The sequence below is a fragment of the Oncorhynchus gorbuscha genome, linkage group LG11, assembly GCF_021184085.1.
Source record: "Oncorhynchus gorbuscha isolate QuinsamMale2020 ecotype Even-year linkage group LG11, OgorEven_v1.0, whole genome shotgun sequence".
Lineage (NCBI taxonomy): Eukaryota > Metazoa > Chordata > Actinopteri > Salmoniformes > Salmonidae > Oncorhynchus > Oncorhynchus gorbuscha.
Window position 1 is genome coordinate 59192255 of NC_060183.1, and position 17477 is coordinate 59209731.

Genomic DNA, 17477 nt, shown 5'->3' on the forward strand with positions numbered 1-17477 from the left:
TGCTGACGGAAAAGTACAATCTTATCCAGTTTGCAAGATTTTCCCATATTGGAGCCAAATTGGTACAATGCTCATGTTCCTCTTTCAGCGCCTCTGGCTTTAATCTTTTCTTCCTCTAGCCCCCCTTTTACAGGGAGAGTTGGGGCCATCGGTCGCCATTTCAATAGTTATTATTCCAACACCTCTCCCGGCGGTGTCCAGGGGGTTTTCCTCACTCGCGGCTCTAATACACGGCAATTTTAAAAAGTGATACTCACTTCCTGGATAGTAAAGGTATAGGTGCCTAATAATTTGGTCACAGGACCTAATACTTTGTATTAGAACCAATATTGAAGCATCTGTCAATTTACTACTGGAGAATACAGGAGACCTAATGTCTTATACCAGTGTCATGCTTCAAATATCACTGTTGTTGCCAACACAGGTTCCTTGACCCAATAGGGCATAAACCACCCTCCTTATTGCTACTGCTAAATATACACATCATGTTCAAACAACTTTCAAATATTATATTTTTGCATTTCTATCCGTGGACTACTTCTCTACAACCTACAGTACTAGTACACAAGCATGCACATTTAACCACACACACACTACCACCTCACAGCCACCGCGGCTGGGCTTTCACTCCCCCTTTGGGTCTAGCAGGGAACCAACCCCACTCAGGATTTACCCCCTAAGATTTACCTTCTGCGGGTAACAGCTTGCTCGGCTTACTTTCCGGGACTTACCCTATGCTTATGAAGCTAGCAGAAACCAACCCACTCAGGATTTACCCCCTAGGACTTACTTCCCGCAGGTACCAGCCTGCTCGGAATTACCCTATACCATAAATCTACGACCGGTCATAATACAATGGGACTATTGAATAAGCTTTGGTTTTCTAGGTCCATATCCTATTATTGGTTCAACCTACAACTCATCTCCCCAAGATATGGGAATGACTGGTAACAGGTGTAGGAACTGTGCCTACCTTGTTTTTGGTGCTGACTCCTGTTTCACTGATTCGGACTCTCTAGTATGACTGTGAATCGTGGTGAATCCTGACGGCAACGCCAACGGTTTTGAACAGAGTAAAAACTCAAATGGATGACTCGGAAAAAAAGCTCAAACCAAGTTCATTCACCCACTGGGTCAAACAGCTGTAAAGACAAAGACTTGTTTACACAAGCACGTATATTTATACCCTTCTACTAGGAGTCAACTCCTTGCACATCTAGATGGCCAATGCATCTCTGCTGCTGGTCAGGAATGTAATTGGTTCCTTTTACTGGTGTAGTCATGGTCTAACCTCCTGCTAGAACCTTTGTAGGCATGTAAGTACTAGCACCTGGTTACTTGGTTACTCAGCCCTGCACATTAGAGGCTGCTGCCACTTTAATAATGGAACACTGGTCACTTTAATAATGGAACACTGGTCACTTTAATAATGGAACACTAGTCAGTTTAATGTTTACTTAGTGCTTTATTCATCTCATATGTATATACTGTATTCTATTGTACTGTATTTTAGTCAATGCCACTCCTACATTGCTCAATCTCAGTTTCTTAATTCCATTAATTTACTTTTAGATTTGTGTGTATTGTTGTGAATTGTTAGGTACCTACTGCACTGTTGGAATTAGGAACACAAGCATTTCGCTACACCCACAGTAACATCTGCTAAAAATGTGTATGCGACCAATAACTTGATTAGAAGTGTGCGTGTGATAGGATTATTCCTTCTCTCTCCTCCCTAATCCATGGTTGTCCTACCTTATCAGTGACTGAAACCAGACTTTTGCCTTCCTCTATAGGATCCATGAGATTTAACAATAACCTGTTTGACAGAATGTAAACTCCCTGCCTCCCAACCTTGTCTCCCTCAAGAACACGGTGCATGGAAAGTTACTATCCACCCTCCTTTGACCCCCAACATATATTAATGTAAAGTAATCAATACATTCTAGTATGGTAACATAAATAAGTATATTTCAAGCTAGAAAAAAACAACTGTTGACCGAGAGTTATCTGTTCTTTCGACCAAGCGATTGGTTTACATTTTAAAAGGGTATTCTTCCATATATAGACACACCATATATTTGAATAAAATCAACTACATGTAGGCTACTGAGCTTGTCTGATGCTTTAAGCATTGTAATTTAAAAATGAAGACAAACAAATTACTAAAGAGGGAGCCAGAGATCAATAAAGCCTAACCAGAAGAAGAGAAACTGGTCCGTTTTAGTCCACCCATCTGATTCACAGGCGTGTCTTCTGTGTCATAATTTTTTTTTTTTATATTTGCCACTGCTCGACCTCAGTCTTGGTCGACCAACAGCCTATCGACCAAACAATCAACCAGTCGCCTAAATGGGGTCAGCCCTAATCCATAGCAACAGCTCCACTGGGGCTGCTCTGCTCAATGATGAGATATGTTATGAGCATGAGAAAATGGCTCCGATTCATAATGTTAGTGATAACTGAGCCCTACCTGTACCCAACTTCTTAATGAAAAAACAGGCCCTACCCAGTCCTAACTCGATGTATGTCGGGTAGCTCTAATATAGGGTGTCCACCCTCTCTGCCCAGAGTGGTTGAAATCGCGCTGTGGTGATGAAATTTCACTTCCTTATGTTATAAAATACATTTTACCAAGACAAATATGATTCTTCATGTTCTGAATCATTCAGTGGGGTCTTTCTCTAACATATCATTAACATTTATATCTATATATTATATAGCATACCACTGCTGGCTTGCTTCTGAAGCTAAGCAGGGTTGGTCCTGGTCAGTCCCTGGATGGGAGACCAGATGCTGCTGGAAGTGGTGTTGGAGGGCCAGTAGGGCCACTCTTTCCTCTGGTCTAAAAAAGAAAATATCCCAATGCTCCAGGGCAGTGATTGGGGACATTGCCCTGTGTAGGGTGCAGTCTTTCGGATGGGACGTTAAACGGGTGTCCTGACTCTGAGGTCATTAAAGATCCCATGGCACTTATCATAAGAGTAGGGGTGTTGACCCCGGTGTCCTGGCTAAATTCCCAATCTGACCCTCAGACCATCATGGTCACCTAATAATCCCCAGTTTACAATTGGCTCATTCACCCCCCTCCTCTCCCCTGTAACTATTCCCCAGGTTGTTGCTGCAAATGAGAACGTGTTCTCAGTCAACTTACCTGGTAAAATAACAGATACATTAAAAAAAATATATATATATATATATATATATATCCAAAAGGTCAGATTTTGTAACCTAATACATCTGATAATAAGTACCAAGATGTGACAGAGCAGTACCGTAATTTCCGGACTATAAACCACTACTTTATTCCCACGCTTTGAACCTCGCGGTTTATACAATGACGCGGCTAATTTATGTCTCTTTCACGCTTTCACAAGATTCAAGCCGCCAAAAAACTGAGCACCGTCACATAATGTGACGTAAATCAGGTGCGCTGAAACTTCCCATCATTCTGATTACGGTAGTAATTTTGTCACCCTCATCATGGCAAAGACACGGAGAAATGCATATGATGCAGCTTTCAAGTTGAAGGTGATCGATCTGGCTGTTGGAAAAGGAAATAGAGCTGCTGCACGGGAGCTTGGCCTTAATGAGTCGATGATAAGACGTTGGAAAGCAGCGTGAGGAACTGACTCAGTGCAAAAAGACAACTGCTTTCAGAGGGAAGAAAAGCAGATGGCCCAAAGTATTTGCAGCCACTCGACATCAGTGTAAATCGTGCATTTAAGGTGGCGCTCCTTGTTCAGTGGGAGGCTTGGATGACAAGTGGGGAGAAATCCTTCACTAAAACGGGCCGCATGCGAAGAGCAACTTATGTTCAAGTCTGCCAGTGGGTCCTGACAGCGTGGAGCATTGTCAAAAAATCAACTATCATCAACGGGTTTCGAAAGGCTGGACTGCTACGTGTTGAAGGGGCAGCATGAGCTCAGCGGGGTATTTGCCTCCGGATGAAAGTGACGAGAGCGACAATGAAAACGATCCAACATCGGATGAAGCAATTCTGAGGCTATTTAACTTCGGCACCGAAGGAGATGACTTCAGTGGTTTCAGTGCACAGGAGGAGGAAGATAGTGCCTATTTGACTTTCTTGGTAGGCCACTGTTTAATTTTTGTTACAAGCCGTGTTTCGTTTAAAGGCTGTGTAAAGTTAATTTGTTTCAATGTACCGGTAGGCACCTGCGGCTTATAGACATGTGCAGCTTATTTGTGTACAAAATACATATTTTTAAAAAATTCAGTGGGTGCGGTTTATATTCAGGTGCGCTTAATAGTCCAGCAATTACGGTACCTCTTTCTCACAGACACTTTTGAGGATTTGACATGTTCTTGTGGTCATCTGCAAAGTTGTTCCCTCTTGTTAGAAATGCTTTGAAAATAAAAAGCTTGCGGTACGCTCTTTGCTCCATTGACATTTCACAAAGATATGCTTGTTTTTTGTGAAATCTTCGCGAAAGAACAATTTCACATTAATCTGAAGAGTGTACACCTAACTGAAAATACTATGTCATGTCTCAATCGATATCGATCTAACCTCCTTTTTTTCCCCCTTTGTCCTCCGGGTTATAGAAGAAAGATGACAAGTTCAACTGTGAGCCTGTCAGTCAGCCTTAATTCTCCCACTGCATCCAGCCTAGCTGACTCAATGCTATTTTCCAGATATTTTAGAAAACATTTTTGGCCCCTTTTTTTTTTTCCGGCCTCTGATTTAGTCTCCCTAATTTTGGCCATCCGATCCTACAATGGTAAAAAGTCCAATAACTTTGGAACGGATGATGATGGTTTTCTTAGGAGTGTATATACAATTAACATTATTCTACCCATTGGACAAAATATGCATTTTTGATTGGATACCCTACTTCTGGAGTAGTTCTGTTATACTGTCCTCATTAATGAACAATGTTGCTGTATATGCTAGTGTGTATGTCTGATTCTCTTCAATTGTGCTATGTTTCAGAGGCACACTGCGTCGACCCCCAAACCCCCATCCTCCATGGTGGACAAGAGGTCCAGTTACACAGACCTCACTATGCCAGGTGGGTACAACACTGTCGTCATTCATATCATTTAATGGTTGTCCAACAGAACAGACATATTTACATTTGAGTTATTTAGGAGACGCTTGTCCAGGGAGTCAGTGCGTTCACCTAGTTTAGTTTGGGTACCTCGCTGCACCATGACCTCACAGATGAACACCACAAGACCTCACAAGTCCATCACTGCCGTCCTGATGTCCATGTATAGCTAGGAGGTTGGAATAGTAGAGTGGTGTGTAGCAGATGGGAGATAGGAGGTCAATCTTGAGTGTCAGGTGTAATAATGGAAGGGCCACAGGCACTTCAATCACATGGGGTTCATATTGCAGGCACTTCAATCACATGGGGTTCATATTGCAGGCACTTCAATCACATGGGGTTCATATTGCAGGCACTTCAATCACATGGGGTTCATATTGCAGGCACTTCAATCACATGGGGTTCATATTGCAGGCACTTCAATCACATGGGGTTCATATTGCAGGCACTGCAATCACATGGGGTTCATATTGCAGGCACTGCAATCACATGGGGTTCATATAGCAGGCACTGCAATCACATGGGGTTCATATAGCAGGCACTGCAATCACATGGGGTTCATATTTAATTTTATAAATTTTAATTTTACCTTTATTTAACCAGGCAAGTCAGTTAAGAACATATTCTTATTTTCAATGACTGCCTGGGAACAGTGGGTTAACTGCCTGTTCAGGGGCAGAACGACAGATTTGTACCTTGTCAGCTCGGGGGTTTGAACTCGCAACCTTCCGGTTACTAGTCCAACTCTCTAACCACTAGGCTACACTGCCGCAGGCACTGCAATCACATGGGGTTCATAGAGCAGGCACTGCAATCACATGGTGTTCATATAGCAGCCCGGCGCAGACAGCCGTCGGTGGGGAGGCCACAGGCACTGCAATCACATGGTGTTCATATAGCAGCCCGGTGCAGACAGCCGTCGGTGGGGAGGCCACAGGCACTGCAATCACATGGTGTTCATATAGCAGCCCGGTGCAGACAGCCGTCGGTGGGGAGGCCACAGGCACTGCAATCACATGAGGTTCATATAGCAGCCTGGCGCAGACAGCCATCGGTGGGGAGGCCACAGGCACTGCAATCACATGAGGTTCATATAGCAGCCTGGCGCAGACAGCCATCGGTGGGGAGGCCTCAGGCTCAGACAACAGGGCTTTGCCCTAAATGGCATCCAATTGCTCCTTTTTATATAGATCTCTATAGGCCTGGTCAAAAGTAGTGCATTTAATGGGTGCCATTTAATGGGTGCCATTTTGTGCCATTTTGTATGCAGACAAGGAGTAAAAAGAGCATGCCACAGTGGATTTAGATGCCTGTTCACACACTTCTTAAGAGCCACAGTTGCTAACTCAGCTCACACTCAGTTTTTCCACTTAGCTTGGCACAAAAGCAGCCAACTGTGAGTCTCACAAAGCTCTAGTTTTATATTTAGGAAAAGTCTGTTTGCATTAACGGGTATTAATGTAATAACTTGGGCTCTGAAGTGTGCTTATTTACTGGCTGGATGAACCAACATACTTCCATATTTAGTTAATGTAAGGGTTCATTTAGAGTACTAGGGACTGTTCTCCATCCCCAACAGCAGATCACCTGCTCCGGGCCTCACCTGGGACCCCCTCTGCCCTCCAGAGGGTCCCCAACATGGACTCCAAGTCCCTCTCAGGTGTGTGTTTACTATATGCACCTGTCTGATGCTGTATCATACATTTGCGACTGTGTGCTGTGCTCCAAATTACTTTATTGTGGCTTGATAGTGAAAGTAATGTGATTGTGGTGCAGATAACACTGGTTAACTACTTCTTCAGTCATCACAGTGACCCATGTTCCAGTAAGTGACCTTTCTCCTGTCTTGTCCCCAGTGTCCCGAAGGTGCAGTGAGGAGCTGAAGAGGGACATGTCTGCCTCAGAGAACACTGCCTCGGCCTCCCTCATCACCTCCTCCCTTTCAGCTGCCTCCTCCCCCACCGCCTCAGTCACCCCCTCCGCAAGGGGACGCTTACGGTATGGACTCTCTCTCTCTGTGTGCCTGCCTCTATCTATCTATCTATCTATCTATCTATCTATCTCCCTCCTGCAATCTCAGTTCTGTTATACTCACAGACAATATTTTTACAGTTTTGGAAACTTTAGAGTTTTCTATCCTAAGCTGTCAATTATATGCATATTCTAGCGTCTGGTCCTGAGAAATAGGCAGTTTACTTTGGGAATGTTATTTTTCTAAAAATACAAATAGTGCCCCCTAGCTTCAAGAGGTTTGTTGTAAATTACTATTGTAGCTGGAAACGGCTGATATCTACATCGGCAAACAGAGGCCCATTCAGCTACCATCAGTCCTGTGTTCCAATGGCACGTTGTTGGCTAATCAAAGTTTATCATTTTAAAAGGCTAATTGATCATTAGAAAATAATTTTGCAATTATGTTAGCACAGCTGAAAACTGTTGTCCTGATTTAAAGAAGCAATATAACTGGCCTTTAGACTTGTTGGGTATCTGGAGCATCAGCATTTGTGGGTTCGATTACAGGCTCAAAATGGCCAGAAACAAAACTTTCTTCTGAAACTCGTCAGTGTGTTCTTGTTCTGAGAAATGAAAGCTATTGCATGCGAGAAATGGCCAAGAAACTGAAGATCTGGTACAACGCTGTGTACTACTCCCTTCCCAAAACAGCACAAACTGGCTCTAACCAGAATAGAAAGAGTGGGAGGCCCGGTGCACAACTGAACAAGAGGACAAGTACATTAGTGTCTAGTTTGAGAAACAGACGCCTCATAAGTCCTCAACTGGCAGCTTCATTAAATAGTACCCGCAAAACACTAGTCTCAATGTCAACAGTGAAGAGGCGACTCCAGGATGCTGGCCTTCTAGGCAGCTCAGTTTCTCAAACTAGACACTAATGTATTTGTCCTCTTGCTCAGTTGTACACCGGAGCTTCCCACTCCCTTTTTCTATTCTGGTTAGAGCCTGTTTACGCTGAATTATGGAAGGATTATTTTGTCCACAGCTTGACTTGCTAGTCGGTGAATGTAGGGGATGAACAAAAAAAAACACATTATATTTTTGAGGTTTTCAATGCCACGCTGATGTGTTGTAGATTTTTCTCTTCTGAAAGGTGCACTGAGGCAGTTTGTCAGACACAGATATAGCCTAGTGCTGGACTGAAAAGCAAGCATAATGGAGAATTTCCTTTCCCAATACTTTTTCTTCCAAGATCAGGCTAAATATTTGTCTGTAAAACCGCCCCTATGTGTCTGCTTTATTCTTTCTGTTCCTGTGTTCTTTCATGTCCTTCTGTGTGTCCATAGGGAGGAGAGAAAAGACACCCTGTCTGCACTGGCCAGGGAGTACGGGGGGTCCAAGAGGAACGCCCTGCTGAAGTGGTGCCAGAAGAAGACTGAAGGATACCTGGTAATAACCAACAGGGTGGGAAAAGGGTGGAGGGTACAGGCTGGCGGTAAGACGCACACGTGCATGCACACACCAACTTAGGCAGGCAGCATTAAGGATGCCCTGTGTAGTTACCATGGTAGCAGTTAGGCTTTGCCCTCTCCAGGAAGTGTGCCAGACTTCGCCCTAGTCCCGGCCTCTCCTCTGCCAACTTGACCTCTCCTCTCGCTGAAACTCTGACGGTATAGGCAAAGGCACGTTGGCACAGATGGGCATTGTGGGGAACTGTGTAGGGTAAAAAAAATAAATAGAGGATTATAGTCTCTGTTGTAGCACAAGCGTTCTTAGCCGTTCAGTTTGGGAAATAGAAAGACAAGGCCTTTAATACTATGTTAAATAGCCTCTCTACTTTTTCGTCTTTTCTGTTGGTTTCTGGCAGGGGCAATCCCCTGTCTCCTCTCCAAGTTGTAAATGTTCTCTGTCTCTCTCTGTCTCTTACCCCTTTTTGTCATTGTTTTCAGGAGTACTGTAGTTAATGTGTTCATTACCTGTGCTCTGGTGCTGCTAGGAGCCATGCTCACTGTAAACACTGCTACCAGCCATGCCTCTCCTACTGTAGCTCAGCCCTGTTTTCCCACAGATTGTACCTTAATGTTCTCTGCTGAGCTCGTCCTGTTGCTTTTGCTCTCCAGCTTTATCCATCGGTGGTTCATATATTTTTCTGCCAACACTGGTAAAGCAAGGGGATGCAGAGAGAATACTTACCTTCAACCTAGCACATATGTATGTGTTCCTTGTTGCTACGTTTGTTTGCATTTTAATAGTCCTTTCTCAAAAGTTTCATTGTGTGAAAAGATGCGCTTTAATAACCCGTGTAGACACTAACTATGGTGAGCCAGAGTTTCTTTGTGTAAAAAGGTTCTGAGGAAAAGATGCGCTTTAATAACCCGTGTAGTCACTAACTATGGTGAGCCAGAGTTTCTTTGTGTAAAAAGGTTCTGAGGAAAAGATGCGCTTTAATAACCCGTGTAGTCACTAACTATGGTGAGCCAGAGTTTCTTTGCCCGCAACATGTGTAGTCCTGGTTAACACCAATGACACAGGTGCTGTGAATTGGGGTCCCACAGAGAGCAATGACACCTCTTGGAGGAGCCCCCAGGCACTCTCCCCTCTTCCCTGCTCCACACTGCAGTGTTCCTTGTGTAATGGCGCCCTAGTGTCTGGACCATTTCCTTCTGCCCATGTCCCCTGACTCTCGGCTTCTCTGATAATTGACACAGGTCCCCTGTGACCCTTAGTAGAGAGTTGAGGACTGCCTCGCTGTAGACAGGGACTGCGCCCCAAATGGCATCCTATTCCCTATATAGTGCCCTAGAGGATGAGAAGGTTGGGATGGGGTTACTGAGTTTCCATAGTCTCTGGTAGAGGAAGCTGTCATCTAACATTCCTACAGTGTATTCAGAGTCTAATAGGCTGACCACACGCGAGCTTTGCAAAATACATGTAGAAATCTATGTTATTCAAATATTGCACCCACACTGCTCGCACATGTCAACGAGCATCTGCGTTGCCAAGGGCTAAAATACAAGTCAGTTCTATTTGTGACACAGATCGCGCTGCAAGTCCTGCCTCTCCCATCTCCTCATTGGTTTATAGAAGCAGGTACCCACGTGCCATCTCATTGGTTATACCCACGTGGGTGACTGAAAGACTAACTGTGTTGCCGGTCGGTGTAGTAATACTATGAAAGTTTAGATGCCAATCACCATATAAGTTCAAAGATGAAAAAGCCTGGAAGGAGGTGAGATGACTAGAAACGATTCGGTTGACCATTTTATGTATGGATTAATTGTCGGAGTAGAGGACCTTGTGCATTTAATGTAAAATAAATAAATTGGCTAGGAACAGTAAGCTAGCTAAATAGGACAAATTAGCTAGCAAGTGCAAGCTAACTAGCTAAATTGCCATAAACGTTTAATGCTTTTCGACCTGTTCCCAAATGAATGCAATTGGTTCAGTTTGTTTTGATATTTTAACCTGCGTGTCATGATCGCGTTTGGTGTAGGGGGTCAAAATAAATGTAAGCACGATGGTGTGCGCGCGCAGCCGGTTTGGTGGATTGCTGCAGAGATAATTGTGTTCTTGAAGGTTCTCCTATCTCCACAGAGGAACTCTGGATCTCTGTCAGTGACCATCGGGTTCTTGGTCACCTCCCTGACCAAGGCCTTTCTCCCCTGATTGCTCAGTTTGGCTGGGCGGCCAGCTCTAGGAAGAGTCTTGGTGGTTCCAAACTTCCATTTAAGAATAATGGAGGCCATTGTGATCTTGGGGACCTTCAATGTTGCAGAAATGTTTTTGTACGCTTCCCCAGATCTGTGCCTCGACACAATCCTGTCTCAGAGGTCTTACGGATAATTCCTTCGACCTCATGGCTTGGTTTTTGCTCTGACATGCACTATCAACCTTGGACATTATAGAGACCGGCGTGTGCCTTTCCAAATCATGTCCAATCAATTGAATTTACCACAGGAGGCCCCCAAGTTGTAGAAACATCTCAAGGATAATCAATGGAAACAGGATGCACCTGAGCTCAATTTCGAGTATCATAGTAAGGGGTCTGAATATTTATGTATTTCTTGTTTTTATTTGTAGTAAATTTTCAAATAATTTCTAAACCTTTTTTTGCATTGTCATTATGGGGTATTGTGTGTAGATCAATGAGGATTTGTTTTATTTAATCCATTTTAGAATAAGGCTGTAACGTAACACAAAGCAGAGAAAGTCAAGGGGTCTGAATACTTTCCAAATACACTGTAGTGGGCTGACTACAAAGCCATTTATAGTCATGGAACAAGAATAAGTCTCTTTCCACAGCACTTTTTGAGAGACACACACACATAGTGTTTGGACGCACGTGAGGTGTGTGTGTGTGTGCATCCCAATTGAAGGGCATCCATCCGTGTGGCACATTAAAAAGGTTAAGCCAACCGAACATGAATCCCCCCTACCTACCGTACCTGGTCATAACAACAGGGCTATAAAGGCCCACACACACACACAGTCGGCCCTAAATAGCTTCCCGTTGTATATTATGTGGGTTAGAGAGGGGAGCCGTGGGATGCAAGTCGATGGAGATAAACTTGTCCACTAAGCAAACACATAGTGATAAAGTAGTGAAGCTAATACAATGGACTCTTTGATCATCTCTCAATTGAGTGAGTCAGTTTGAAGAAACACTAGTGTGCTAAAACTAGTACGTTCTTACACTTCCTTTGAAAGACCACAGTTTGCATCATCTACTGTTGACAGCTGTTGGGGATGACATGGTGAAACATAAGAATGGCCTTGTGCTCAGTGTTTCCTCTGCAGTCTTCTGTGGCGCTGCGCCGTGACTAAATCCTATAATATAGTTGAGCTGACAGCCGCACTGTTTCACTATGCTTTTATTCATCTAGAAAGAGGACATTATTTTATTGATGTAGTAGTGTTTTCCGCTAGAAAGCTATGACCTTTGGCTTTCAGCTGGAATTGTTTGTTTATATTGGAGAAAAACACTTTCCAACCCATACGATCTAGTACTCAATAAGAGTATAATAATACATTAACAAATATGATGGTATGATTTAAAAAAAAATTGTGAATGAAAAATACTTTTTATTCTTTATATATATATATATATATATATATATAAAAATTGTTTTAGGAACATCTACCCCAAATATTTCACCCTCTTTATTACTTTACCAATGACATTAGTGATAGTCAAAATCTGTTACATTTCTGAACGTCTCAATCAACATTTGGGATAAAAAAACAGACAACCCCTAGTAGAATAGTTGATCTATTTTCTAGCCGGCTTGTTGTTGTGTGTTCTACGCAAGATACATATTCCTCAAGGTGTATTCAAGTTGTGAGTGTCATAGTGAAGGAAACATGCTTTCTGACCTGCAGTCAATAAACATCTATTCTTAATCCCATCACGGGACAGAAGACGTTTTAATGGCCATCGTTAGAAAGAAGAATCTCAGCTTTCCACTTCTAAATATGCTCAAACTTCACAATTTAGCAGCATCATGGTTAAGCATGTTATACCGTTCCGCAATTCGTATCAATTTGATGCTAACTAGTTAAAATGTCATATTTGGGATCTACCTAATAATAGGGTAAATGCAGGTGGGCAACCCAATGCTTCAGCCTATTTATTTATAGCCACTATGCTGCATCAGTTGGGCTACAGGTGACAATGCTTTTTGCTAATAGCATACCTTATAATATGGACTGTGCATAGGCTATATTCATGCCATGGTCCAACATGTTAAAATCATTTTACCAATATGTTGTTAGACACATTTCTGGAGTTGGAAATTCTATTTTAGATGGAGTCAGCAAAACAACCTCTTCTCCAACTGCTACACATTCTGTAGAGGAAACACTGCTAGGGCTGCTATTAGAGGGCCTTTTAGTGTTATGCTCTTTCTCTCCTCTCTCCAGAACATTGATATCACCAACTTCAGCAGCAGCTGGAACGACGGGCTGGCCTTCTGTGCTGTTCTCCACACCTACCTGCCTGCCCACATTCCCTACCTGGAGCTCTCCAGCCAGGACAAGGTGAGATGGACCCCCTCAGTCCACTGACCAGAAGGTTCTTAGTGTGGAAATTATATACATGTAGTTCGTTCATCAAATGTATTTTCTCCCTTTTTCTTCAGAAGCGAAATTTCACACTGGCTTTCCAGGCCGCTGAAAGTGTCGGGATCAAGTCCTCATTGGTTGGTGTCCGAGCTAAAATTAACTGATATTTGACTACCACTCAAAAGTGTAGAATGAAATGACCAAGATGCTTGATATGGCTGGAGGGGTGAGAGACATGTTCCCATATCCCTTCCTCCCCTTTAATACGATGTGCTCATGGCAAGCAGCTACAGCTGACTTAAGAGCAGTGTCACACCAAGGCCAGTTGACTTCATCTTAACGAGACAGACTGGGTTTAATTTGTGGGTGATCCACTCCAGAGTGCCGACGGAGGGGGAGGAGATTTACTACAGAAACAACAGACACATTCACTCTGCCTCTTGTCAATTTTACAACCCGTTAGATATTCAATTATAATTTAGCTTTTTTTACAACCAAATCTATATTTGTGATGTAAATGGCATGTTTACAGAAGGGTCCCGGCACATTTTTGAGAAACTTAACCTAACCCGTGATTCAATACAGGGGCTCTGAATAAACATGAACAAATAATCCAAAAGCCACCAAAATACCTCCTTACAGAAACAGAAACTCTCTCGGTACAGTGATGCGAATGTTTAGATGTTGTACGCCAAATTGTCATTCCGAACATTATCCACAACATTCTATTCCATTTTGTTTTGACTTGAGCGATACATCTCCGTCCATTCTAGCATGGAGAATAGAACCGGCTCGAGTCACACACATGGAATATAACATTGCGGATGAAGTTTGGAATGACACAATTCTCCTTTAAGAAGATGCAGTAACACCTCTCAACCTTTCTCTGGTGGAAGGTATTGTGATGTGTGACTCCTAGGTCTCTCACTATATTCCTCACGGTCTCTCACTGACAATATTCTAAACACACAATTTGCAGCGAAAGAAAGTATGCAGTGTGATGTGCATTTTGTACTGCAATACGTCTAACATGTCTCTCTTTTTGTCTTTCTTTCTCTCTCAGGACATTGGAGAGATGGTGCACACAGAGAGGCCTGACTGGCAGAGTGTGATGACCTACGTCACTGCCATCTACAAGTACTTTGAGACGTGACCCATCTTCAAGCCCGAACACCTCGCTTGCCCACACACACACACGCATCCAGCCAGGGATGTCATCGCAACATCAGCCAATGCTACCTGCGAAGACGTCTGGGACCCTGAGTTCTATGTTAAGCTGCATAGCTTACCTAACTCAGCCAATATATTCCATGTTTACACTGCAATTTTCTACAAACTCTTGGCTTGGGATTCTCATGTGGCTTCTCAGTTTGATTGAATTCTTCAGACTAGGCTGTGGATAGACTGAGGCCATGGGTATTAGACAATGTGTTGAACTGTCGTTCAACTTTCCCTGGGTCAGTGACTTCCTGTATACTCAAGTCTTCTGGCCTCTTGACCCCAGTCCTATGTGAACTCTGTGCTGCAGTAGCCTACACCATCATTACCTCCAACGTTACACTGTAGTTCATGTTTAGCTAGCTGAAAAAATAATGTGTGTATGGTTTTGGATTTGGAATACTGCCAAGAACAGGATTGCCTTTTTTAAATGCCTTTGGCTTTGTCCATTTTGTCGCTAAACTCAATGACTTGAGGGTAAGGGTGATTTACCTGACTGACAGAGGGTCCAGCCTAACTATAGGTGTTCTAACTAGGCTGTTTTAGCCCAATGCTTTGCTGTGATATTTATTCCAAAGAGATCATAACTTCATACGAATCAATGTCATGGTTGTCTCTTGTTTTTGCCAATTATGACAATGAGCATTGACCCATTAGGAATATGAATAATACATAGGACTTCTAGTGCTTTTTGAAGGACCCGAAGTCAGAGTTCAATCGCATTGACAACTTTTACGCCATTTATTATTTCTCAGTCCGTTGTGTCCAAACTCGGTAAGCGTGATGATTGGCCACCACGGCCAGTCTCTGGTTTTACAGTGAGGTCCCTGTAGCACACCCATTCATAAATAGGCTGAACAACACGGGGAGCTGACCTGAGAAGCTAACAGTTTGGGCATTATGGTAAAACCACCACTTACTGTTCAGCAAATCCTCCCTGGTTTCAAAGCACAACGGGATGTGAGGCTCTTACTTAAATGGAATGCGTTTAAACCTTCATCAATGCCATAAAAACCACTACGTTTCAAAGCCATTGGGTGTACTACACACAGTAAAGCCCCTTCCTCCAGCACAGGAAATCATATTAGCGATGAATGTTCCCACACATGGGAAAAGCTTACAGTTTTCATTTTGCTTTGAAGTAGTTAAATAAGTACGTATGAGAACTTATGAGTTGTGTTTTTGGTACATTGGAATATTCTCCTTATATTGAGATACCATGTGAATATTTCATAACATTTTGTTGTTGCTCATAAAGGCATCTGATAAGGTTTCCACAGCTAAGATGAGCTACAGTCATTTAAATGGTACTAGTCATTGCCAGGAATCAAGGCTAATAGACAGTGTATAAAACATTAGGAACACCTTCCCTCGGAATACCCTCAATTCGTCGGGGCATGGACTCTTCCATGTTACAATGCTTCCCACAATGGAGCCCACAGTTGTGTCAAGTTATACACACGGGAAACTGTTGAGCATGAAAAATCCAGCAGTGTTGCAGTTCTTGACACAAAACAGTACAGTGCGCCTGGCACCTACCACCATACCCTGTTCAAAGGCAGTCAAATATTTTGTCTTGCCCATTCACCCTCTGAATGGCACACACACAATCCATGTCTTAATTGTGTCGAGGCTTAAAAATATTTTTAACCCGTCTCCCCTTCCTCTACACTGATTTAACAGGTGACATCAATAAGGGAGCTTTCCCCTGGATCCACCTGATCAGTCTGTCATGGAAAGAGCAGGTGTTCTTAATGTTTTTTACACTCGGTGTAATGTAAACTTTCCAGTTAGGGTAAGTTGGTGTAACACGCACCCTGCCTGTACATCTTACAGGAACCACTTCATGTCACAATCTTTCCCCAACACTTTCCCTGGTTGCCACTGTTTCGCAACAAAAAAAGTTATATCTGTCTCATCACAGAGTGATTCTGAGGTAGGGTGATGTTTTACCCCCCAAGTTACCCGACAATTGATCTGTTCCATTTTGTCTCACTCATCTATGTACTCGTGGTGAATTGCGGAGCGGTGTAACTACTTACACGGAACACTATGGTCATGATTTTGTTAGGACACCGGTCATGTTTTGGTTAAGTTGGTGTTTTTGTTTCTACAGTTCCTGGGTTTGCACCTTCTATTGTTATCTGATGAAATGGACTCGTTCATAAATAAGAGAATTGGGCTACATTATAAAGGTCACTGATGTCTCGCTGTAATATGAATTGGATCAAAAGTAGACTGAGCATAGCTAGAGCTTGTTATGTACTGTATGGGAACACTTCTCAAAGTAAAGAGTTGCCAGTCCGTCCTAGCTAACAGTAGGCAGGATGCCAATGTATTCTTCTTTCCTTCTCTCCTTTTATAGCTCCACTTTGTTTAGTCAATGATTTAAAGACATGCTCTGGTACTTTTGTGACTAATCCCGCTTTGGGCTGGATGTGTCAGTGTAGTTCATACATAATCTATGAGCTAAATTACTCTTTTACCTCAATTAACCACGAAATCCGTCGTTTGAAAGTGACTGATTTATAAAAGCTGTGCTGTCACCCCCCCCCCCCCCCCCCATTTCCTCCCATGTGGGCCAGCACCCTAGCAATTCAGGTTCCAGCCAATGAGATTCAGCCCCTTGCCATTTTAAATGATAGCTAGCAAGAATCACACAGCAGAGCGAGAACGAGAGAAATGACGTGGTGCACAATCTGCCGACGTGATGTAGTAAGCAATTTTAGGGGACCACTTTTGGCTCGTGGGTGCTACTTTTAGAACTACTGGCTAAAAAGTACCAGAGAATCCCTTTAAGGTACCTAGGCTCATTTGACCATGGTTGAGCCTCCAACTACTCGTGTCAGAGGACCATTGAGTTAAAAGCATTCCCAAATACAAATTGGGTTGACTTAACAGTTGTCCTCAATGTAAAGTTAAACTACTTGGCTGTTTTTAACTTATTACGAAATTTAAAAAGTATTTTATGTTTTTTGAATGAGGAGAAAAGCATATTCAAACAAAATGTAATGTTTTTTTATTCACTTTTGTGTGCGTTTTGTGTTGAAGCTTGTATCTTGATGCAATACAGATGACCAGTTGAATTCACTGAATAACTTAAATATTTTCTTATTCTTTTTTAGACATTTGTAATCTATTATTGATTCTGTTTTTTAATTCCCCATTGCTAAT

At 42.9% G+C, this 17477-nt stretch overlaps 1 protein-coding gene across 5 annotated transcripts in view; it reads left to right on the plus strand.

Annotated features, from left to right (window-relative positions):
* Positions 1–15771, plus strand: part of LOC124049030 (cytospin-A-like) — a 42873-nt gene extending 27102 nt beyond the window's left edge. Inside the window, exons 1-8 of one of the 5 annotated variants that reach the window (XM_046370321.1) lie at positions 4044–4090; positions 4955–5033; positions 6655–6732; positions 6929–7070; positions 8372–8474; positions 12945–13061; positions 13163–13222; positions 14149–15771. In XM_046370321.1, coding sequence (XP_046226277.1) covers positions 4991–5033; positions 6655–6732; positions 6929–7070; positions 8372–8474; positions 12945–13061; positions 13163–13222; positions 14149–14238 — 633 coding nt within the window. In that variant the 5' untranslated portion in view covers positions 4044–4090; positions 4955–4990 and the 3' untranslated portion in view covers positions 14239–15771. Of the gene's footprint in view, positions 1–4043; positions 4091–4954; positions 5034–6651; positions 6733–6928; positions 7071–8371; positions 8475–12944; positions 13062–13162; positions 13223–14148 lie in introns of those variants that run through there. The other 4 variants (XM_046370320.1, XM_046370316.1, XM_046370317.1 and 1 more) reach the window with 4 other exon arrangements.
* Positions 15772–17477: the final 1706 nt, after the last annotated feature.